General features: G+C 47.1%; 1 protein-coding gene across 17 annotated transcripts in view; it reads left to right on the top strand.

The window, feature by feature from the left end:
* gramd1bb (GRAM domain containing 1Bb) overlaps window positions 1-25055 on the top strand; it is a 57232-nt gene that overhangs the window by 12978 nt on the left and 19199 nt on the right. For 6 of the 17 annotated variants that reach the window (XM_055513770.1, XM_055513771.1, XM_055513773.1 and 3 more), the window contains exons 2-4: window positions 3544-4799; window positions 8231-8332; window positions 10161-10187. In XM_055513770.1, the coding sequence (XP_055369745.1) occupies window positions 4390-4799; window positions 8231-8332; window positions 10161-10187 (539 nt within the window). In that variant the 5' untranslated portion in view covers window positions 3544-4389. Of the gene's footprint in view, window positions 1-245; window positions 4800-8230; window positions 8333-8393; window positions 9397-10160; window positions 10188-12342; window positions 12999-15904; window positions 15949-20403; window positions 20882-25055 lie in introns of those variants that run through there. The other 11 variants (XM_055513774.1, XM_029170228.3, XM_055513781.1 and 8 more) reach the window with 8 other exon arrangements.

The raw sequence follows: 25055 nt of genomic DNA, 5'->3' as shown, positions 1-25055 counted from the left end.
TGAGTTTGGACTGATGACACATGACCTTCGTAGCATAATCACATTTAGTGCTCTGGTTCCGTTTACAGTTCTGCCTAACTGTGGTTTCTATGGGAATGTACACTGGAGAGAAAGTTCCGGCACTTTTTACTGTCAGGTACAAGAAGAAGAAGGAAGCATTGACTTGACCCATATAGAAATGACTGCAGGTTTCTATAGGCCTGCTTTACTCTACATTAGTGCTGGAGACTATGTAGGTTCTGTGGTTAGGCTTGTTTCGCATTCTGTGTGGTCTGGACATGGATTTCCTGCTTATAGAAGTTTGACAGTGTGACACTTTTCTAAACCTGATTTGAGGCACTTTCCATCTCGGTGTTGATGCTGAAAAGCTTGTTGCAGAGGTTCGCCGGCGTTGTGGGAAATTGCCGGGTAGTGTGCAAACGGCACAGTTTGATGCGTTCATACAGAAGGAAGCCTGTACATTTGCCCGCGCTCCAAGGTAACAAACGCCTGCTGACTTCTTTTTCTAAGTTAGTAACACGCTCGCAGGAAACGAGAGGAAGGTATTTGCTCCAAAATACAGGTTTTGTCTCAAAATACTGTAGCTTCACAACTAGAATGTCTTGTCAGAGCTTTATTGGCTAATAGCTCCTAATTATGGTCATTAAAACAAGTGCTGTCCTGATTGGTTCGCTTGGTGTTGCATAGGTTAAAAAGGCTCTTCAGGCCACTTCTGTTATGTCTAATCTTTTTTGTTGAATCACAGTGAAATATTCTGCTGCTTTAGGATCCTAAATTCTCTGTATCGTCCCCACCTTGACGCTATCTGCTGAGCTGATGGTTGTAAATGACAGGGACGTGACGCGCAGTCCTGTGAGAAGACTGAACGTCGCAGGGACTGTAAATTATAGCATTCACTCCCGTCTCTCATAACGCGTCACACTGTCTCGTTCCCCTCGAAGCGCTGGACCGGTTTCCATAATCAAGCGAGGCTCCTTTCAAAGAGGCTCCACAGATGAGACCCAACGAGCAGGAAGAGCCCCTGTGATGATGAGGATGGTCGTGATGTACTGCAGGTAGTATTTTAGGACTAGCTTTGTTTAAATGTTTATTCGTGGTCTGTTAACGTGCCTCGGAGCTTTGTAGCCGTCCATGTCACTTCTCTGTAAATAAGAAATTACCGTTATGACGCACAGCTTAAAATAACCGCGCTCCAGTATTTAACTTCACCCGGTGAATGACTCCCCCCGACCGAGAAAGCGCCGCCTGCTTCCAATGCAGTCGTTCACAGCAGGATGCGCGTTTTCATTCCTGACAGCGAGCGGCAGTGCAATCAGACAACAGTCCCACTCCAGCATTAGTAGGACTTCCACATCAGATTAGCACAGGGGGGAGAGGAGCCACGGCGGGTGAGGCAGAGTTCGGCACCCTGCGGAGCGCGGTCGTAGGAGGGAGGCCGGCTGTTTGGTGGAGGCGAAGCAGGTCTGGGGCTCCGTGACCCCTCCTCTCCCTTGTATTGCACAGATGCTGCACCAGCACCAAAGCTCTGTTTCACTTCCAGCAGATTAAACCGTCACGAGCCATTCTCCATCTCATCCCTGTGACTTTTGGGCCAGCAGCAAACCTCTGTTAGAACAGCCATATATCACATCGTAGTCCTTGTTCTGTACGTTAATGCCACGGCTTAGTATCAGATACTTTTATTCATGTACAGTTATCTTAGAATAATAAATAATCTACTTTTGATGGTTTGATTTGTTGAAGGTTGTTGGTTGTAGGACCTGCTTTGACAGGCTTTGTTATTGTTGCACGTCACGCGGCACTTCAACCGTTACGCATGGCTTTGACTGGTGGGTGCGTGTCTTTCAGGGGGGGCTTCGTCTCATCAGCGTTAGCATGCCGCTGTAATCTCGCGGCCACAGTCTTTGACAGCGCGCTGACAGAGACACTGTGCTAAGAATAGAGGGCCGCGGAACAATGGAGCTGAACTTTGATGGTCAGTGATGACGCATGAAAGGCCAGCGATCGCATGGCTGTTTGGTGCCGCCTTGGCTGTGATGGAAAACTTCCCTTTAGCTGCTCTGTATACTACTATACTATACTACAGTTACTGTGGTCACATGTGCAGCGTAAATCCTCTCGGCCTTGACTTCACTTCCTCATGTGAGTCGTCCACCGGTACCAGCGATGATCCAGACGTGTTCAACTGTAACAGGATGCGTTCTGTCCTGCCATGACTTATGCATAATGTTTTCCCACCTCAGCGCACAGACTCCAGGTCAGATTGTGTGTCGCTGTTCACTAATGCTTTTACTCAAAGAAAATCAGTTAGCTTTTGTAACATGTGCAATAAATAGTTGATTTAGTTTTATCATTGTATCTATTCCCAGTACAGTTGCTACGCTGGTCTAATGGTGATCACAATTATTATTATTACTTCAAGTAATCACACCATGAAATAAATTTCATATTATTTTATATCAGCAGTCTCCAGTTTGTTTTTTAAGGCCATGTGTTTGGATGAGACATACAGTTTGAGCTTTATACTCATTCAGGCTGCTGCTTTAAAACCCTCTCTCAAAATCTGTAGTCATAGCAAGTAACAGTATCTTCTGCACTGCAGTCACAAAAGTTGCCTAATTCGACTTTTACGATTTCTGGAGCAGAGGCCAGATGGGAACTTTCTTATCCGTTGCATTTCAAAGAAAGGCTTAAAGTACATGAATCTAAGTCAAAGCTGTATTTAATAATTATATAAGCTTTTCTTTTCAAAGAGGACTTATTCTCTTTTCAATTCAATTTTATTTATGTAGCGTCAAATCACAACAGAGTTATGTCAAGGCACGTTGCAAGGTGAGGTTTAAGACCTTATACAATTAAACACAACTATTCCCACACACAGCAAGGCTTTCATTGTATTTCTTGCAAACTGACAGCAGTGGAGAGGGAGAAAGCTCCAGCAGAACCAGGCTCAATGCAGGCGGCCATCGGCCTCGACCGGTCGGGGTGAGACAAGCAGCAGCAGAGCTCAGGCAGGAAGGTTTTTTCATTTCGCTATGCTTAAAACAACCCTCTGCTGTTTGATTGTCACCTCTTAAATGGCCCAGCTGAGAAACCCATATGTGCAATATGAGCAATTATTCTAGTGGTGCTAATGACACAGGCTAAGAAAAGAACACAGATGGTTGCATTTACAGCTGACTTTGTGTTTGCTCCTTTGGCTCAGGATCTAAAACTAGAATCTCACAATCTCTTTGTTACTGTTCTATTGTGTTTCTATTTATTTACTTACCTATTTACCTAAAAACTGATGAGTCATGGACTTTTGCCTCCTTATGGTGTGGTGTTCGTATATGCAGGCGGTGCGTATGATGGTGGTAGATGTAGTCGGGCTGGTGAGTGGTGGTGGGTAGCAGTGTAGCTTTAGCTGGTCAGGATGACACAGCGTGAGTGTGTGGTAATGACTGGTGTGTGTGTGTGTGTGTGTGTGTGCGTGCGTGCGTGCGTGGCTGCTTAACCTTGCTTGTGGCTTGCAGTCCTATCACCTCCCCCTCTAACTTGTAGGCGCTAAGGACGCGGCGGCAGCGACGCTCTGGGGCTCGGCACCGACCTCACCCGCCACGGACGCCGCCCGGACCCACACTGTCCTTCTCCGCTGCAGCGGCGCCAAAATGTAGCATCGCAACCACGCGCTGCCATCAGCTGTACAACATCAGCAGCAACACTCAAGGGCTCACAGTCGGTGCCTTTCTTTTCAACGCTAGCAAAAGCGGCCAAGGTGGCGGTTTAGGCAGCTCTATAGCCAACATATGTGTGTGTGTGTGTGTGTGTGTGTGTGTGTGTGTGTGTGTGTGTGTGTGTGTGTGTGTGTGTGTGTGTGTGTGTGTGTGTGTGTGTGTGTGTGTGTGTGTGTGTGCGCGCGTGAGTCACCTGCCGGTCCCTGGGGAGAACTAGCAAAAGGGTTGTGTTACACTCCCTGACAGGCCTTATACATGTTTCATCTGCTGCTCTCAGAACAGAAGACCCCTTTGTTATCCAATCCCCGGACTTTACTGCCACAGGACCGCTCTCCACAGTCTGCCAGCGTGCCACTGAGCAGATAGAGCACATATCAAGCAACGGCTGAGGAGCAGCTCCAGGACCGTATCTACTATCAGGACTCCGTAGCTCTAAATCACTGGCTGGAACCTGGAAATGCTTTTAAAATGACAGGACGAATTACCGGAGCTGTGCCAGGTTAACCAAAGGTTTTAGGCTCTACAGCACCTATTATGTCATCGCTTTAGCACTGAAACCTGTTATAGCAGAGAGTCAAGCTCCAGAACTGCGACATCTCAAAAATTCTCAAAAAAAAGAAAAGGACTAGAAGTTGAGGGGCGGTTTTTGCCTTTTGATGAGCTGCTCGGCATCATGAGCGACACTCTGAGGCCTCCGTCGCTGCAGGTGAGTGTCCCGAGCGACGGCCCCGCGTACTCGGACGGCGGGGGCCACGCCGTGTCCGACGGCTCCGTGCGCTCCAGCTCGTCCACGCCGACGCTCCGGCGCAAGCGCTTCAAGATGCGGCGCATGAGGAACGTGCCCAGCGAGAGGGAGGCGGAGCGGGGCCGCCTGGGCCAGGCCCGCGGCCCGGCCCGGTCCCGCTCGGGCTCCAAGGAGTACCTGCAGCTGCCGTCCATTGAGATCACGCCGTCCAGCGACGAGGACGCGCCCTCCTCCTGGTCCAGCTGCTCCACGCCCAGCGCCTCGCCGCGCCGCAAGCGCTTCCTGCTGAGGAAGTGGCTAAAGGTCAGGGAGAAGAGGGAGCAAGGCAGTGAGAGCAGGTTGGTGTGGGCCCCACTCACCTTTGCGCTTTTCCCCCTTTCTCCCCTAACACCACCGTGCTGCTTTCAGGCTCCCGCTACATGTCTGTGCTAATAATAACGCGAGATACTGAAGCACTAACTTGTTGCCCCGTCGGTGCAGGTTGTTGAATATTAAACTTAACGAGCTTTGTCCCACTTGCAGAACCCGTGCTCCGCTTTTACAGCGCGTTCAATACCGGCTGCAGCTTAAAACCGTTTTAATTGGTTGTGAGAAACTTGACCAGAGCCACTCTTCTCATTTTGGGCAAGTACATTAATTTAGTCTGTAGCAAGTGTGTAGTTGTTACTGTGTCGAGTGTTCGACGAGTTCTGTCCTTTTGCTGTGAGGCCGGAGCTCCTTGTTAACAGATGGCAGACAGAGACAGTTGTGAGTGTGTTCTCCTCTTCCTCGGAGCTGAAGACATCACCTCCCCAGAGACCCGAGAACATCCCCACCTGGACAAACTGCCATTGTGTGGCACAGGGTATTGGTGACATGCCCCCTCCTCTGTTTCCTGCTCATTCGCTGCGTGTGTGAGCCAATGAGGAGCTATTCACATTTGGAGCTGCAGGGATCATAGTAGGGAGAATTCTGCGGCGGGCGGTTGTAGTTCAGGAGGTCGTCGGTTTAATTCCTGTCCTCCCCTGTGAGTCAGGCTTGTTTGTAAAAGCAGAGGAGAAGCAATGAGGTCGGTAGCTACAGACTATTTTAGACCACAGACCACTGTCTGATGGAGAAACAGGCATCGCACCAGACTGATTTGTTGTAAATCCTTTCTTTTTACACATATTAGTAATAACAGGTTAATAGTGAAGGTAGTGTAACAGCATAAGCTGGTGCTTTCTAGTAACAGATCTTTGATGTAAAGCAGGTAGCAGGTGTGGGTTTCATCTGGTGTGAGAACTAGTACAGTAGGTCAAAACCACATGTTCTATTAATGGAAACCACCAGAGCTGTTCTAATTACCCACGTGTTTTTTCTTCTGTAAACAACCACGACACAGAGCTGTGAAATACAAAGCGATCCATTTGCTTTCCACCAACACCAAGAGCTGCAGTAATTACCTGAATACACACATAAAGCTCTTTATTTGGTTCAGTGTGTGGACCAGATCCCCAGAACACCTGTTATGGTGTGTGTGTGTGTGTGTGTGTGTGTGTGTGTGTATGTGTGTGTGTGTGTGCGTGTGTGTGTGTGTGTGTGTGTGTGTGTGTGTGTGTGTGTGTGTGTGTGTGTGACTCACAATTGTAGTAGCACATGGAAACTGATGTCCAGCAAGTAAAGTGCTCTGAGCAACAGCACTGTGGTTATGTGGCATTAAAACTTTTTTATTCTTGAAATCTTGACAAAAGCTAGCGTTTTTGTGCTGAAGTCGCTTTCAGCACAGGCTCTGCGTGTTAAACAAGGCTTTTACTATGTTATTATACAAACAGCTCAGCATTTATTGATCACATCCTTGTGGCTTGTTGATGAGACCTGGTGCTGCATTAACAATCTCCCCACAGTCAGTTATGGTGTAAGTATTTATAAATATATAAATTAGAGGTTCTTGGCTGAGTGCAGTTCATTCCCATGACTGTCTTGTGACTTATTGTGAGGGTGTATGAAGTAATCCAATGCAGATTCAGTTTCAGACACATTTTTCCTTTAGGCTGGTTTAACTTTTTGGTGCTCTGACCCCAAACGTGGAGCCTTGGTCGACATTACTTTGTCTGTATTACTGTTGTCTCCCTGCGACATAACAACCCTGTCGTTGTGGTTGTGTCTGGCTGCTACTTCAGAGGTACATACAGTGAACTGTTGTATGTCTCTGAAGCCTGGAATCTGATAAGAGCAGGGCTATTTTGAGGATGTGGTGCTGTATCTCTCACCAGGCTTCACTGCATCCACCTTATCCCAGCATTTCAATATTTCACACGGAACGTCGCGAAGCAGTGGAAGTGGAAAAACAAGGAATCACAAGCGCTTCTGATGGAAGTTGACGGCAGTAGCAAGAAAACAGTAAAACGTTACTTATCCTAAATGACGTGTTCAAAAAGTTTTTTTCCTGGTAAAACTCTTTACATTTTTGAGTCTAATTGCATTTCAACCTTCTGCTGAATTTATACTAAATAATAAAAAAATAAAATAACAATTAAGATGGTGTATACAGTGAATAGATCAATACAGCAGCTACAGCAGAGGTTTTTTTCTTTTTCATTCTGTTGCTCATTTTACCGTAGATGTGTCTGTATTGTGTTGCACCTACTGGCTATCAGGATCAAAGTGCATAATTCATCAATTGTGTATGAGTAATTAATAATGCAACGAGGGCCCTGTCATGTCAACTTACTCTGAATGAGGATAATCAATTGCCTAAACCAGGCCAAGCACAACAGCTTTAGCAGGACACATGTCTTATAGGAGACACACTAAACACACAGCTGCAAAAATGGGCTGAGATATGACTGGAATGAGTCAATACGCAGTCATATAACACCTGTCCTACCATTTACAGCCCACCTTAGTTTTGTCCAACAGTTCTTTTAAAAATGCAACTGAGGATGAATAAACTGATGCTTATGATTAACAAATATATTTATCTTTATTTTAATTTTAGGCACTGACACTGTTAAACATTAGTATTCAGGCTCTAGCCGACTAATGCTCAAAACTATTTTTGGAGTCATACCAAAATATTTCAACCTCCTGAAATCAGCTTTTTGTATAGAGCCCTTCAGACTCTGTACAGTCCATTGCATTACTGTTGCAGGAAATAGACTGCAGCTTTCTGCGCAGTTAGCATATGAATTAATGAAGACCTTCCCCAACAGACTGGCTTTATTCCTAAATGTCACAGTGTGGTCAGGAAACAGCTGAATCTTAAAATAGGGAAATAATTCATGCACGCATTGAAAGCCACGAAAGTGTGCAACTTAAATGGGAGTAAAATGGTCATTTAAATAAGTAGATCTTTTTCTTCAGTCTTGTTTTTAATGTCAATCTCTTTACATTATTACCAAACTACTCTTGGGTTTTATTTGAAAATGATTCCCTCTGTTTATATTTATTGACTCACCTGCAGCCCTCACAGGAGCCTCATGAGTTGTGTCACATAGCGCCCTCTAGCGGTGGCACTGCATAAGTGCAAATACAGGACCACTCAGCAGAGAGTTTGCAGGATCCTGGGACGTTTTCCTTCCTGGGGCTTGTTAATACAAAACAATAGAAGTGTTACTAAATTAAAGTGTATTTATGTAGTGTGTTCTTCATGTTTTGCCACTTTACATTATAATGCTTCAAAAAAGGCCCAGTTCGCAAGTTAATACAGAACAGACACTAGAGTGTAGCTCACATTTACATTTACAGTTTAAGGGAGTCGTAGCGTAATGATTGACAGCCTCTCTTGTTTCGTATGCGCTCCTTGCAGCAGCCAGCAGAGCAGCCAGCAAAGCAGCCAGCAGAGCAGCCAGCAGAGCAGCCATGAGGACGACAGCACTCGCTTCCTAACGCCGCTGATCCGAGAAGAGAGGTGAGCTTTGGCCTGCAGCCCGTTACAGTCTGGTAGTAATGTATGGATGGATTGTGGTCAAATGCAAAGGATGCAGGAAGCAAACTTAACCACATCCTTTGTGATTCTGCAAAATAAATAACCTGAGCTGTCAGTGTGTTTCCCTTTGGGGAACTGGCTTGAAGTCACCACTAGAGGGCACTTCCTCTTTACTGTGCCCACAATTAGATCACTACACGTGATCTACACTAACCTGTGCACTACAGTACATTATTAGTCCTTTACGTCTCCATAGTTTGTCACATCAGTCACACCATTCAGCTCTGCTCATCCTGGAAAATGCCGCACTTCTCACAGCCAGAGTAACACAACGTTAACTGAGTCCCTGCAGCCGCTGTGTTGTTGGCGTGAATGTGTCCCCTCAGTCTCTAAAGTAGGAGAAACATTTGTGAGTGATGCCTTCTGAAAAGTATCAGAAATGTCCATAATTGTGTTGTTGTTGGCGTGAATGCTGTTCTCGAATCAACTGCACGTCTGGAAGCCAGATGTTAGAGATTTGGGGGATGAATGAAAGGACCCAAAACAAATGATGACAAATGATGAGCCTTTGTTGCTTTTTGTGTTTATTCTCTGTTTTTGTGACACCTTTTCTTGTTGTGTGCTGGCTCAGGTGATGCACACTTGGCTTTGTGAAGCCCCTGCAACTACACAAAAATAATAGAATATAATTGAAGCAATTTAACTCGGAGCTTTAACAGCTTGTTGTACAGACGCCACCAGTGTAGCCTCACAATAACCTCCCACTCGGCTCTCGGCTCTCGGCTCGGGTTGTCGTCCTCCACACCTCCGCTCGTTCCCGTCGTCCGACTCTTCCCTCCGTAGCTCTCTCTCCCGCGCGTTCCTCCCGCTCCGCATCCGCTCTCGCTCCAATTAGGATCGGCACCTGTCAAACCTATGGGATTTGTGGCCGCTGTTCCCTGCGCCGTGCCGGTGACAGCGGGTCGGGCTCGTCTGCAGCAGCTGCAGGGGGAGCAGCGTTCTGTGGCCGGCTTCACGGGGCACGGAATGTCATGTCTCCTCTGCAGGTAAAAACAGCTGCATTTCTGCCGGCTTGCTGCACCGCTGCGTCTCCCAAACTCTACCTGGCTTCGCTGGCGACGTCAGTCCTGCCTCTGTCGTGTGTGTGTGCGTGTGTGTGAGTGTGTGCGTGAGTGTGAGTGTGTGCGCGCTGCATTTTTGCGCGATGTGCTGCTTTATGTGTGTCACTGCCTGTGTCTCTATCTGCCAAGCGATCGGAGCATGTGTGGCGCTGCGGGGGGCGAGGTGGGGGGGTGGATGGGGGGGGGGGGTCGCTCATGTGCCGTTATTCCCTTGCATTTCAATGTGACGTTTCACCTCTACTACAGCTGCAGAGAGAGTTATGTAATATCACAATGTGACTGTGCTAAGTCAGTGTAATATGACTCATCAGTGAAGATGACGCAGCACATGAGCTGGGATTACACAATAGGGGCATGACTATAATTCTATAGGGCCAAATTGCAATACTGCAGCAGGATGTATATATAATATGTGGGACATGTAACTCGTGGTACTTTTTAGTACAGTAGGTATTTAATAGTACTGCTTTGTATTTAAAAGCACATATAGTCTTTTAGGTGGTTATTTAAATAATCCATAGTTGTACATATTTATAATGTGTAGTTTGTACTGTAGGTATAATAGTCACATATCCTTTGTTATTGTTAGAAGTAGTAGAATGGCAGTAAAATAGGTTATACTGAATAAAAGTACTAGCTATATGTTCACTGGTCGCTGCAGTGCCCACATCTTCCTTCCTCTCCTGCAGGTCTGACAGTGCAGCGGATAAAATCGGGTAAGTCAAACAAACTAACTTAGAAGTGTGAGTGTGTGTGTGTGTGTGTGTGTGTGTGCGCGTGGTGGAGGCTCTGTGGGGCCGTCACCCCACGCGTTCCCCGCGTTCCCCGCTTTGTCCGGCAGCCACGGCGTCCCGGTGCGCTCCACGTTGGCAGAGGCCGACAGTGAATGCAGTTGCAAGTCATGGAATGCCATTGTTGTGCTTTGTCGGCCCAACGACACCAGATACGGACAGGGCGCTTTGTGGAGGGAGGGGACGGCGTTGTGGTGCTTTTCGCTGAGCAGCCGGTGGACGCACGCTGTGGGCACAGACGCTCACTTCCACGGGGGGTGAAGGCTTTGTTGTCACAACAGGTGTCGTGCAAAAAGGGTTCCAGACAGGAGCCGAGAAGGTAAGTGATGAGTACAACCTGAACATGGAGCCATTCGGGATTAAAGTTCATATTCTGAATTGAAAAAAGCATCGACTCACGGGATCCACTTTGTGCCAATATCTGGATTAACATATGGTGGTTTGCATTGTTCTATTTGTTCATTTTAATCGTTTTTTTTTGCCCGTTGAGGTGTTGATACATGTAAGACATGAACTAGTACTGGTTTGATAGTGCCATTCAGGCAAACTGTTGTACGTTTAAAGAATAGTGAAAACTTTAACTGATTGGCAGAATGTTGAATTCTTTGTGCTTTGTTACTGTAATACTACAGTACATATGCAGCCGATGGTGAAAAGTCTGTTTTTCCGCAGACGGGTCAGTGAGTATCGAGCTTTTGTTCTTGTTCCCGTGATAAAGTAAGGTCAAAGGGACACGCGTGTATTGATATGATATGACCTCACAATAAGACTGCACATCCCTGTTGGCTGCGGTGTGTCTGCATTTTGGCTGAATGAGAGAAGAGACAGAACGAAGTAGCGAGCGCACGATGAACTCGGCAGCAGAACGAGCGAGAGCCAGGTGAGAAAACGCTTAAGTAGTCAGGTTTCTCCTTATTGTCTGTTTCCTCCAGGGCTTTTGTATTGTATATGGCAACATGAATTGCCTTGTACTGGATTCCATCTGTGCACTGGACAATTTCTGCTTAGATGCAGAAATGTTGACTTTGTGCTGTTGTGGTTGTTGAAACGCACATCATTTGCTCCTTTAGACAGCGGGGTTGTAGTACACAGCTCAGCAGACAGAGGGTCCCTGCAGGTATCTCCCAGTACCTTTGCCTCACACACACAACACCAGATCAATAATTTGTCTGTTGTAAAGGCAACTGTAAATAATGGATGCAGAAAGCCTCCTGGCTGGACGACTGGCCAGGACCCGGTGCATTTGGAAACGCTGTAGTTTGCATGTTTGAAACTTTGAGTCAGATGTTTTCAGACTGTGTATGCTGCTGATATAACCACAAGGGGTTGGGTTCAATCATGTGGCAGCAACCGGTGTCGCTCCAAAGGCGTCACGCACAGTTTTAGATGCTGAAATTGGCCCGAGGAGCTCTGCATCCGACCGTCCGCCTCCTGCGTCTCAGCTCCGGTGTCCGCGTCGCTCTTCCGCCTTCTCGGTCGCCCGGTTATCGATCATCGTCTGTGGTTTGAGACATTAGCTGCCAGTGATGGAGGTCAGCATAATTTGATCTCACTGTTTACTTTGTGTAGGGGCCTTGGCAAGGCACGGATCCGACACATTGAGGAAAACGATCCTCGGAAAATAGATGAGTTCCAGTTTTTCTTTCCTGTGACTTTCAAACAGGTAAAGGCTCAAACAGCAGGAGTAATTCATCCTAACTAAGCGACGCGCCCCCTTAATTGCCCTCAATTAGAAACAATTGTCTTTCCAAGCTTGATAAAATCAAGATTTGTGTGGTGTTTGATTTTAATGCGTGTGCACAGTTGAGTATCAGCACCGTAAAAGCATTAGAATGTTTAAGAGAGGTGCATAGTTGAATTTATGTGGACCATGTCACAGTATTTATACCTGTGTTACATTTGTGTGTAACAATGTGAATCGCAGCCTCCGTGTCACTAAAGACGCAGCGATGCTTTGGTCAAGGACTACAAATGCGTGCCTGCAGCTCGTAGCGCAGACAGGGAGCCCGGGGGGAAGGAGGGAGGGGGGGGCGTGGATGGAGAAAGACGAGCAGAGCAAGGGGAAGGGAGGCCGATAAAAGCGGAGAGAGGAGGAAAGGAGGTGAAGGACCACCCTTATCGAGCAGAGCCGCTCTCAGGGAGCCTACCAAAGGGACCTTCCCACACACACACCATAGCCAGCCAGCCAATCGCAGCGCCCGCATCCTTGACCCATCCTCCCTCGTACAACTGCTCATCCGCGCCTCAGCGGAGCAGATGTGAGGCGATACACTAGGAAGCGAGGCTGCGAGCGAGCGAGCGAGCGAGCGGGAGGGAGAGAGAGAGGGAGCGCTCGCCCCGTATTGCAAACAGCAGGCGTTTGACAGTGGCTTTTGCGACGTACAGCATGTGTGCGCGAACTGGCGGCGCCGGCGTTGGATCCGTCCGTCCGGACTTGCTGTGACGTGTGAACAGATGTTTTGTACCCCGGCACATTCTGAAGTGTTGCATGCATCACCTGTGTTTGCAGCCGTGTGCGAGCGGCGGTGTTGTTTTTTCCCCCTCCGACTGAGCTCGGATCCGCTGTGCGAGAGAGGAGGACGGGGAGGATTTTAGCAGACGAGGAGATGATGGCCAAGCGTGCGGGACTAGTGAGAGTCTGACAACCAAACAGTGGGACAGTGACTGAAGAGAGGCCATGAGAGCCAGGAGAGAGGCCAGGATGGTGTCTGCCTGTTCACCATGCACAACCATAAGGTCAGCTCACTTCTGCTACCTTCCTTTAGCTGCAGTGCTTTAATATTCTGTAATGTGGAGCAGACACACAGCCAGGAAGAGACGAGAGGCGTTAGATTATTATGGAGCCTATGCCGTTCACCACCACTCTACTCCATAGTACAGTAGGTTACAACACACAGGATCAAAGTCACATATGTTTCTTTTCGCTATCTTTCTTTTATCCGTTGCCATCTGAATCACCTTGTTACCACCAACTGCACCCAGGATATATTTACACCCTGTCTAATAATCATCATTATCTGCTGAATTAACTGCAAATGCAGTTTCTACAGACCACATCACATGACCTGCACAACCCTAGTATTATTCTGCAGCTGTACCCTTTTCTGTTTGACCTTTACTGGGGAAGTGCATCTGCTCTCTCTGTCCACAGCAGGCTTCTAAACGCCTAATGGTTATACTAATAGTTTTTTTTTTCTTTTGAGGGGGGGTTGGAGCGGTGTTAAGTTACTTGAACACTTAAAGATGAACCTCTCCACCACTTAATTAAAACAGAGAGATTCTATTACATATTTACTGTACACTATCATAGAAAAGCTGCAGTACCTATATTTGACACTTACATCTAATAATTTGAAATCTATCTGATTCCTTCCTTTTATTTGTTGCGGAAAGGCAAAAACACTGAGTCAGCATTTGATTTGTCCCATTATTCATTTAAATGGCCAGATGTGTCAAAGTGATTAATAAACCTGTGGGTTTACTGTAAGCTGATGAACGCAGGGTGTGGCAGGATAAATCACCGTACAGTACAGTATGTCAGGAATACTGCATTACACCCACATGCACACACGCTGGTGTAGCGAGGTTTTTCCACCTGCTTTCTAAATCTCCACTGATCTCTGCAACTCGGGTCCATTAAGGCCAGTGGGGTTAGATTTACTGTGGCTGCTGATGGGGATACAGGCACTTCTAGCTCTGCATTAGGATACCTCTCAGATAAATACCCTGCATTACCTTCACAGTACATAACTATCTTTTTAAGTATTTATCGATTTGCTCGATTTGCACTTTGATTCAATATCCATTATGGACCGATGAAAGCATTTAGTGTATATATAAAATAATAACATGGACAAAGTGTCAATAGGTTGGTTTTACATAATTTAAAACCAAAAAAGTTGGGAATGAATAATATTAAACTCTATTGTTGGTATTTATGTAATAATAACTTGATGATACAGGTCTCCCAAAGAAAAAAAAATTAAAATTAATTCAAATTTGCATAGATTTACAATAAAACTTCTTATCTTAAGTAATTATGAGAGCTTCATCTTAAAGATAGCATAGATCAACATAAGTGAGTAATTGACTTATTACAACCTTGCCAAAGTAGATGTGATGAGAGTTTTTTTAGATTATGGAGGTTTTACTCGGTAAGTGTGAGCTGACAGAGCTTTTAAACTAATGTGAAGCCGAGAAGAAGTTGTTCTACCACGGTCTTTATTTTAGCTCGGCTGGTGCCTCCTCACACTGGAGCCCATTCATTAAGTCCTGTCTGTAGACAATCGTCTGTCACCGCTACACCTACGTGCTGTAACGTTTGTGTGCCGGTGGACAACGTCCACAGGTGATCTGCCATGCGTATACAGTACAGTATGTGATTTAATGACCCAAACACTAAATATAGACCTGTCCTTGTATCTGAGTGCTAATTTCCAGACATGGCTCTGTCTGCGCCTGTCCACAGTTGACACCAGTCGGGCTGTGATTTGTCCAAAGCTCGTTTTACGGTGCTGTCGTTAGTGGATGTGGGGCATCGGCTGCGTGGGGAAGGTCTGAGAGATAACGAGGCTGGGGCTGATTGAGCCCATTGCACTACACAAAGTATAACTTGGGAAACGGGAAGAAGTGGCCAAAGTAGAGGGACAGGAAGGTTTTTCACCCTGCAGCCCACGTGTTTGCATTCTACCGGCCTGAATGTTGCCTCGCTCCCTTATTGCTGCCAGGGCCACTACTGGCTTCAAGGAAAGTTTAGTATCTGTCTCGCTGATCAGACTAAAAGTGTCCGGCGGAATAAACCTTACATAAGCTGCAGGCGGGGATGCATCTGTCCTGCTGCACTTCGATCAAAGCTGGTTTTCAGTTTTTCTAAGGGACCTGTGGACTTTTTAAATATATATATATTTTTTGTGGACTATTCAGTCTTTTTTTTTTTTTTTTTTTGCTTTTGCCATAAAGTAAATATCCCCCCGATCACGTCCCCACAGTGACACCTCGAAGCGCAGAAGCTCACGTGTGCGTCCAAGAAAACGTAAACGCGAAACAACACCTGCGAAAGGTGTCGCTGAGCCAAAAAAACTTCCCAGTGAGCGCTCGGAGGCTCGGTCAGGGGTAGGAGAGTGGGAAGAGATTGCTCTGGCTGGAGAAGCAAATGTATTATCAGATGCCACAGCAAAAATGAATTGATTGAATAGATGGAGGAGTGGTAGAGTGCCTGTGATCACAGTGATTCATGGTACATGTGGGCGCTCTGTATTGAGTCACAGTGGCAGCAGTAATTGGAGTGAAAGGACTGTGCCCGTAGCCCACTGCTTCACTTCAGACAGGCACACAAACATACACAAACGCACACATAGAGGCGGCGTTGTGTGAAAAGTGCGTCTCAAACATTTCCCAGGTTGTTTTGAGCAATTAGAACGTGAAGCCATACATATATCGCACAAAAACACGAGCCATTACCCAAAGGTGTCTTCCTTAGTCGCCTTGAACACAAACTGTTGTTCTCTGAGATGAAGAACAAATTAAAAGCTAACCTTTAGCAAAGACAAGCAGTAATAGCTCAGAATGAAGTCCAGAACAAAACTAACCAGAATCTTCCGCAAACCTTTCTTTTCATTACTCTTCTCTACCTCCACTGATAGGCCAAGCGAAAGAAGTGGAAGAAACTGATATGGAAGCCTCAAAGGTAGGATATAACTCATCAAGCAAAAGACACTGCACACGATGTCAAGATAAAGCCACTGCTGAGGCACAACCTAGCGTCTGTTTCCTCCTCACACGCACTGAGTCAAAACCAACTCCTTGAGCCACATTCTTTAATGTAAGCCCTCAGTCATCCTTTGTTCTAGCAGAGTTATCGCCGCTGAGACTTCCGCGCTTAGACGCATCCAAATAGCAGAAGCAGTTGCAGAATGAAACGCTGCATAGAGAAATCCCACAAGTGCACCCGGCTCCACCCTGTGTCTCCGGCGCCTCATGTTTCACAGCGTGCGATATCCAGGAACGGAGGCGCTGTGGCGTGACTTAGTGAAACCCCCGTCAGCGCCGCCCTCTGCACAGGCGCCACATGTTACGTGGCACTTGTCATTCTGGCTCGGACGCTCAGAGCTCTGCTGCAGGGGAGCGGGCCAGACCCCCGACTCTGCGTGTGTGAGGTGAAATGGGTTAGCGCTCTGATGTTGAGGCTGTTCAAAAAATAGAAAGAAGCAGAAAACAAGGAATCCAATCTTTTACTTTAAGCCTGTGGCGGTGTTTCTAAACACACACGTCCTTACTTTGGAACAGCAATCTATATAAATGCACTCGCTGCTCTGAGATTGATTCCCCCCCTCATGTTCTCAGTGGCAGGATCAACCAGTCCCACTGAATTTGTGGGACTGGCTTTGCTGTTTTATGACCATCATGAGCTATGGGTCAGCATAGGAATAAACTATACTAATCAAACTGCAGATACCAGTGATCCGGTGTTTTAGTGGTGGAGAACTTGGAGCACCTGAGGAGATGTAGATGATGGGACAGCGCTTCCACGGTGTCAAATTTGACCTTTTCGGTGTAATCTAGTGTTCTTGGTCTTCATCTACTGCGTCAGCGTGATGTGGAAACAGCAGTGGGCCCTCGTTCTTTCTGGGAGATGTTTGCTTTGTCACCATGAGTGACGCGGATCATTTCTAAAGCTCTAAATAGCTCGGACACCGTCCTTGAAGACCTTGTGGGTGTTAAAGGCATAGTGAGCAGTGGAAAGCAAATGCAACGTGTGTGTGTGTGTGTGTGTGTGTGTGTGTGTGTGTGTGTGTGTGTGTGTGTGTGTGTGTGTGTGTGTGTGTGTGTGTGTGTGTGTGTGTGTGTGTGTGTGTGTGTGTGTGTGTGGACCAGTCCCTGCTTTGATGATAGCAGGTCCATCTCTGTGTAACTAGATTGTGTGTGTGGGAGGGGTCGGCAACACAATAACACACCCCTGCTTTACTCAGTCTCTCTATAACCCATAGCCTCAGAGCAGACATACCGTAAGGGCCCTGAATGAAGGTTCACCTGTGACACACATGGAGTGACTCTCACCAGCCGACTGTAGAACTGACCCGATAAGGGTCTGCTTTACTGTATGGTGGAGTATGAGGAAAAGCTGTCAGCAGTCTGGTGATGCATTAGCAGCTAAACCGTATACCGTGCCCCGGTGGATATGGCCTAGATCAGGAAAACCAGATCTCTGTGTTGCGACATCCTTTTCCTGAATATTTGAGGAGTTCAGGGTCATGGATGTGATGAGTCATTAACATTCTGCACAAGAGCCGCAGCTTCAGTTTAGGTTGGCAACACCTCAAGACGCCTCCAGTTCTTTTTGCCGGACGTCTCCCAATGACATAACATCTGGGGTTTCATCGGTCCAGAAGCCTTGTCAGTGGCATTAGCACTGTCGCGAGTCACTTTGGAGTGATCCCCTTTAAAAGGCAACCGCTCTATTAATAGTGTCTTAAAATTATCTTTTAGATTAACATCATACAGCTGCTGCAGCGCAGCAACGAAGGTGGTTCATGTCCTGAGACGAAGTCCTGAGCCAGTTGCAACAGCAACAAACAGAGTGTTTGCAGTTGTGGTTTTATGATGAAGCACAAAACATAGCTTCACACCATCTACAACATGTTACAGTAGATGCCAAAACATTTTGTTGCTACTGCATATATAAATATAATAAAGGATTTAGTAGCTCATCATTCTAAAAGAACCACTTACTAGCAAACTTTCCCTGTTACAGGATGTTCATAAAGTCAGATTGATGTGCTTTGACGATGTCTATTGGCAATAAAATACAGGTTGATAAGATTTGCAAATCATCACATTTTGATTTATTAAATTTTACCCCAACTGTGTGTGTGTGTGTGTGTGTGTGTGTGTGTGTGTGTGTGTGTGTGTGTGTGTGTGTGTGTGTGTTCGGCCCGTTTCCGTCCTGCTCGCTGTGGCAGAAACGGGGCATTTTTAAATGAGTGCTTTAATGTCAGCACGTGCTGCGCTTTGTTCTTTTATTCATGGCCCACGTGACCGACGCACAGAAGCCCGTCTGAATTTCACTTTAGCACTTTTTGGGTCGCCCCGTTGTGCGCATGATGCTCATCCATCGCCGTATTGTTTGTTTGCGTTATCAAACGTAGTGGGTCATTCATCAGCTTTCTGCCTTTGACTCTCCTTCCATGTGATGCTTTTATGTTTTAATCAGTCTCTGTGTTGTGTCTCCAGTGGGATGCGCGCTGCCTGTGTGTTTTCAGCCTCTAATTGAGTCTAAATCTGCTGTGTGCTGCATCTGTTCAACTTCGTCCCATGTCTACTGCAGATTATTGTTTGTTTTAATAACATACAAGTCACTTAGTCTTTCACTGCCAAGTCTTACTGTAACTAATTCTTCTGATTTAGCTAAATCATATAGAAGCACAGAAAACCTGAATAATGTGAATCTGTTTGATTGAACAAACCTTAGATTCTGCATCTTGTTCATCCTGTATCTCCTCTAATCTCACAATGCAACGTACAGTGAGGCTGTGTTTGCCTGCTGTGAGTACATTGCTGCGCTCAATCAGCCCGCTGTGGTCTTGAAAGCATGAGTTATCCTACATGCTCATGTCATCAATAAACAGCCAGCCACCCATGTGATCACCCATTTCCCCCCTCTGATCAGATAATGGAGATCAATCTATGAGGCTTTATCTGTGCTGAAGTAAAGCGCTACCAGCATAATCTACTCTTGTGTTACAGAGTAAAGAGCACCAATCAGGCAAAATGGGAGAGCCGGGTTTGCCACAGCATCCAATCCCACAAAGCAGTGTAGAGGGATTTATCCAGATTATCTACCCGTGCTATTCTTAGAAATGAATGAAAAATCTCTTGGCCAGATTAGGCTCCGTTGGAGGCACAACGGAGCCGATACAAAACTCACGTGACCCGCCTTGTTTTGCTGACTTATAATAATGACTAATATTTATATGTAATCATCACTAGAACAGACTCAGGCGTTTTCTTCTTTTGCAACTTTAAAACACCGCCTTTCTGGGGGCATGTGTCTTTTTTACAGTCGTACCTGTGTAGGCTAAATAGGTTAATTGTTTCCCTTAATGCCGTGATGACTCCTTTTTACCCCAACTTATCATAATTATACAGAAGCGGCCAAGGCCGTTGTCTGGTCAGCAGGTGGCGTCAGTGAGAAGAACGCTTCACAGGCTGCGACTCAGAGGAGCTGTCCGTTCAGCACCGGGCTCCAGAGAGACGCACACAAAGAGGAGGGACAAACTTATTATTATTGACTCGAATTAACATGCAAGCTACTTGATGTCTCAGTCACAAGGCTGGCTTAATAATGATCATAAAGGTAACTTCAGTGCAATTGGCTGAGTTCTGGTGGACAGGTTTAGGTTGAAAGCTTTATAGTGTTTTACGCTGAGGACGGATGGGAACACTCCCGCGTCCGCGCCCCTGTTCTCTTTCCTCCCCCTTCGCTCCCCGCAGTCCTTCCACATCGGCCCACAGGGAGCGGCAGCAGTGCTCTGACAATAGAGAGAGAGCCGGCGCGTCCTCCTGCCTGCTCGCGTCCGCCCTTTGGTGCAGAGATGGATGCTCACATCAATCCTCTCCCATATGAGGGTTTATTTAAAAGTTCTCAATGCATTATCTGCAATGCCCACAAACACATTTGTTTCAGAAACCTGTTGTTAGAGCCCAGTTCATGTTCCCAGCCATGTTAACGTTTCATTACCATGTGGCATATAATGCTGTTATTTCTTTGCTCCACATATTGGATTGCGACTCTGCATTTTACTCCGTCGAGCGAACTAAGACTGCTGAGTCACACAGATCATCACGCATGCACCTCACACGCGGAGCACACAGCTATAAGCACAGCCCGACCAGCGCAACGCATTGAGGGACTGAAGGACTGACCCTGATCAGCGCTGGAACCCAGTGACGGACGCGTGAATTATAGCAGGTTCCTCCACTTATTAGCCTCCCTACGCGGTGAGGAGGGTGGAGGCGGGGCGGAAACGAGGACAGAGGGAGGAGGAGGGGGAGGCGGGGGAGGGGGCAGGGTAGAGATCCTGCGCATGCTCGCCGCGAGCGCAGCAAGTGCAGCTCTCATACGCAGCACAAGCCCCGGCACACAGGCAGAGTCGGAGCGAGCGGCAGCGCCGGGATCCGGAGGAGAGGCCAGCGCTAGCAGGGACGCCAGCCGCCGCCATGGCATCCGCACGCAGCCGCCCGCCGTCCGGTCGCGCGCCGCGGCGGGCCGCGTGAGCGCCGCGGGGCGCCCTCCTCTCTGCCGGGAAAAACCCAGGAGCCCCGGGGAGGCATGAATTTCTGGCACCGGCGCTGAGCACTGCGGCACCTCGATACCGGAGGAGGGTTGTTGTGGGAAAAGTGGGCACAGCTGAGGATTATCTGCCCGGACCCTGGTCCCCCGGCGTCCGCCTGCCTCCCCCCCCCGTCCCCCGCGCCTCCCTCCTGCTCTTTGTATGGGAGGCGAGGCTCGGGCAGGCTGTCGGTCAGCATGCGGTGGTGTGAATGGGCAGCCCAGTGCCCGCAACGCGCTACGGATGTCCCACGCGGCCCGCCGTACAAATGAAAGGCTTCAAGCTCGCCTGGTAAGGCTGCGTCCGACCCGACCCCCTGCCGTTCCAGCGCTGCTGTGCACAGACCAAGCCACAGGCTGCTCGTCCGCCGGCGCTTCCTGGGATTTTCCCGGTGAAAATGCCAGGAAACGCGTTGGCCCTCCGCGCGTGGGCCGGCGTGTTTTTCTTTCTTTTTTTTTAAATTTTTTTTTCCTGCCGTGACTGTGGCAACCCCGCGCTGCTCCCCCCTGGCAGGCTTAGTGTGAGCGGAGCAGCTGAGGAGACGCGCTCACGTGGCTGCCTGGAAAACAGCAGACACATGCTGGCGCTGCCTCTCCTCCCCTCGCCCGGCTTTCCCCGCCGCCGTCCCCCTGCTCCCTTTTCCCGTATCCACCCCCCCCCACCCCCCACCCCCACCCCCACCCACCCTCACCCTCCTCCTCACCCTCCTCCTCCCCCGTTATCTCCTGGAGACACAGCTCCGCATCCATGTGGCTCTGCCCTCGCTTCCCTCATTAACCTGTTTTGCTAGTGCGTGCTCACTATGCAGTTTTCCATCATCCCTCCTTCTGTCCCTCGTGTTTGTTTATGCTCCTCCTCCTCCCGCCTGATATTTTTAGAGACGAATTACAGAGCACTGCAGGAGAAAAAAAAAGCTAGAGGGGGAGCAGTTTCGGCAACGTGCGTCCCGCTTCCTTCCTTCTCGCTTTCATGAAGACCCCTTTTTTTCCCTAAAGGACCATTTCCTTGCATTTTAAATTCTCTCTTTATTTATGTCAATGCTTCTGTCATTTTAATTGTTCCCCTTTATGTTTGTGTTTTCTGTTACATCTCAAAACAGTTTTGTAGTTTAAAATCTTTCTGGCAGGTGTAATTAGGATTTGTCAGAATAAACCCTTAAATGTGTTTTGGGCAATCATTCATATCATTCTGTAGAGGAAACACTGTTAAACCCGAGTGTGTCCTCACTGAACCTGTTGGCAGCACTTTGACAGACACAAGTTGCCATCTGTTAGCGTCCTATGCTCCTTTACATGGAGGTGACCTGTCTGACTTACAGTTACAGTAGATGTTACATAACAATGTCAACATCATCTCATCGTGATTATGTTTGGGGACGTTTTGAACATGGAGAGCGCAGCTGGTCGGACAGTCTTTGCTTTCTGTTCTGCTTCACGTTGAACTATATTGAAGTGCAAATAAAAGAATTATGACGCTGACCTATCGATCGCTCTACATTTGTCAATCTGAGGATTCATTCCTGGCATTTATTACGCTGCTCTGTCCTCCCAGGAACAATCTGCTGCGTAGGCAAAGCAGTCCTTCCATTTATCAATACTTGATTTGTTCCTCTGAGCGTTATAATTCATCACATGCATATACAGCAGCAGTATATGTCTATTTGCAGGAGCTAGCCTTCGGCTAGCGCTTAGCGAGCTTCACATGCGTCTGTTGTTGTGGTGTGATTAGATTTACTGGCTTTGATTTAGATTTTCACACGACATTACAGTGTTACTTTAAACTAAAAAACAGCCAAAAACAAAATTAAAATAGAAATATATAAAAAATATATTTAGAGAAAAGCATAAGAGAAAAGTGCAAGTCTGCCAAGACAAAGTAGGAGAGCGGCAGAGAGGATGCATGTGTCTGTGTTTGAGAGAGAGATTGCTCAGGATTTGGCGTCGGCCCAGTGTGGCGATGTTTGCTCTTCATATGACATTTGCTGTGACTTAAATCTGCATACACACACAGATGTGTGCCAGCAGCAACAGCTGTAGCAACAGTCAGACGCCGAAGGGAGGCGCGGGCTGGAGCTTCCCCTCGGCTCATGACGCTGAGGACGGGGCAGTTGTAGCTTCGGGCCGCTTGATGCGGACCCACATACATAAATGCGACGCACATTTGTTTTCCGCTTCGCGATCGGAAAGATCATCGAAATAAAGTCCGTGCATAAAGCGCATTTCTCTTATTGAGCATAACAATAAGAGAAAACAGTGAGAAGAACAGCACCACCATTATATTTGGTGCACATTCAGGTCCTTGCTTATGGACATGCAACCCACCCACATAGACATGAGTGAAGAGCCACTGAAGTCTCTCTGGGCTTCTTTAGACTAACTAGAAAATTGTAGCTGCCAGGCTTCTGCACCAACATCCATTTCACTGTGCAGAGTTTTAGGAGAAGGAAAATGTCTTAAGAATAGAATGTGGGTGAAGCGCTGGTCACTGAGCTGCTCCAGAGTCTGTGAGGGACTGCAGCCTTAGTGTCGCAGCGGCCACAGTGGACGTCAGAGTTCACAGCAGGGGACCCTCCTGGCCACAGGTCGCTAGCTGCCTGCGTCGCTGCGCCTCCCGCCCCCTGTCCTCCGCCTGTCGGACCACAAGCCATTTGTCAGCACTGATTGCGCTGCGCGTCGCACCCTGCCTGCTCCCGGTGCAGCCGCTGTGTTTGAGATGTGGCAGGATGTGATGGATGATGTGCGTATTCTCCAGCGGTTGCTAAGGTTTAACAGGGGGTTTAACAGGTGCTGGTGTAGAATTCTGCTTCATTTGCAAAAAAGTTAGCTAATTTGCATTAATTTTATTGCAAGGAATAATAGTTGCTTTTGCAGATTGTGTTGTGATGAAAATGCATCTACGTCCAAGAAACTCAAATATCTGTCAGTATCTGCTTCTGTATCAGTTGGATTATTAATGGGTTGGATGATGCATTCAGGGCCGAACAGACAGTCCTCCGCTCTCTGATGGATGTCTGATAAAAATACTTTACATTAGTGTCTTAAATGAAGTCTGTTCAAACACTAGAGGCTTTTTTACCATTCAGCCTTTACTGCAAACCTGCTTTTAGTGTGCGTTGTTACGTGTGCCACTGTACATTACCTGAATAGAGTCTTGTTTCCCAGCCTTTTCTCTTTTCAGCTCTTTGTTTTCACACAAAGGTCTGTCCTGCTCATATTGACTGTACAATTCTTTGCATTGTAGTTTGCATTTATTTGCTCTGTACTAGAGACTCAGACGCTGATGTCATGGATGTGTTTTATTACAGGCCGACATGCGATTGGTCACATCACAACAGTAAGACAATGTGTCTCCAAATCACTTTGTAGAAAAGAAAGGATTTTTTTAAACTCTGCTCATTATTTGACTTAACATTTTTGTTATTTTTACCTGTATCTTTTACTGTATAATATTTAAAAGTAAACTCCACAAAGTCAAATTGCCTGACATGCAGAAATACACTATTGAAACACAACCCTGCTATTTTGCTTCTGACCAGTCGACCACACATTTACAATTTGTGGAATGAGTCCAAACCACTTCCTAAACATTTATTTGTAAATGTTGAATCATTTACATCACTGATATTATTTACATGTAAACTTATATTTGAATGACAAATTTTCGTCATGTACTGAAACTTAGGTGTTGAACGCTTTGCAATATATTCTCAACTGGAAATCCCTAAAACACCAGACGAATATTCCACATATTGATTGTGTAAAATCAAATAATTTTGCAGCACCTTTTTCAGCCAGACATTGACACAGACAAAGACGATAAACTCCTCTTCTTTGCATTTTTTCCGCTACACTTCTCCCTCCTTCTGCTCCTCCATCACCCCCTCTCTGCTCAGCACACTGTGCCACACAGCCGGTTTCCTTCCGCCTGCGTATCCCCTGCAGATGGCGGTGGCTCTTGTTCCGTCCCACTAGAACAGAGTGATCCAGGGTCTTACTCTGGTTGCCAGCTTCCTGTCCCTCCCGCCGCTCTCCGATATCTTCACTGAGTCCTTAAACGGCCTCATCGGTCCAAGTCGTGCTCTTGAATTTAAATGCGTGTGTTCCGTTATAGACCGGTCGTGTACCCAGAGGTATACAGTAGGTCAGGGCCTGATTGAGAACCCAAAAATTGTCACACATCCACGTTTTTGGTGACCACGCGGAGGATAATTAAGCATTTTAATGAAGCCTGGGAGTAAGTGTTAAAGTTAGGCTCATTAGACTGGATTTAGGAGCGGAATGACACAAAGCACCGTGGTTTCACCCTGCACTAAACATGTTCAGCAAACTCTGCTTTTGTTTTGTAGAAAACTAATCGTGTGTGTGTGTTTGTGTGCGTGTGTGTGTGAGGCTTTGTCCGGCAGCATCACTCCCCCCTCACACACACAAACACAAACACATCGCCTCCTCTCGCTGTCTCTCCTTCT

The sequence above is a fragment of the Betta splendens genome, chromosome 13, assembly GCF_900634795.4.
Source record: "Betta splendens chromosome 13, fBetSpl5.4, whole genome shotgun sequence".
Lineage (NCBI taxonomy): Eukaryota > Metazoa > Chordata > Actinopteri > Anabantiformes > Osphronemidae > Betta > Betta splendens.
This window is presented reverse-complemented; position numbering and strand designations above follow the sequence as displayed.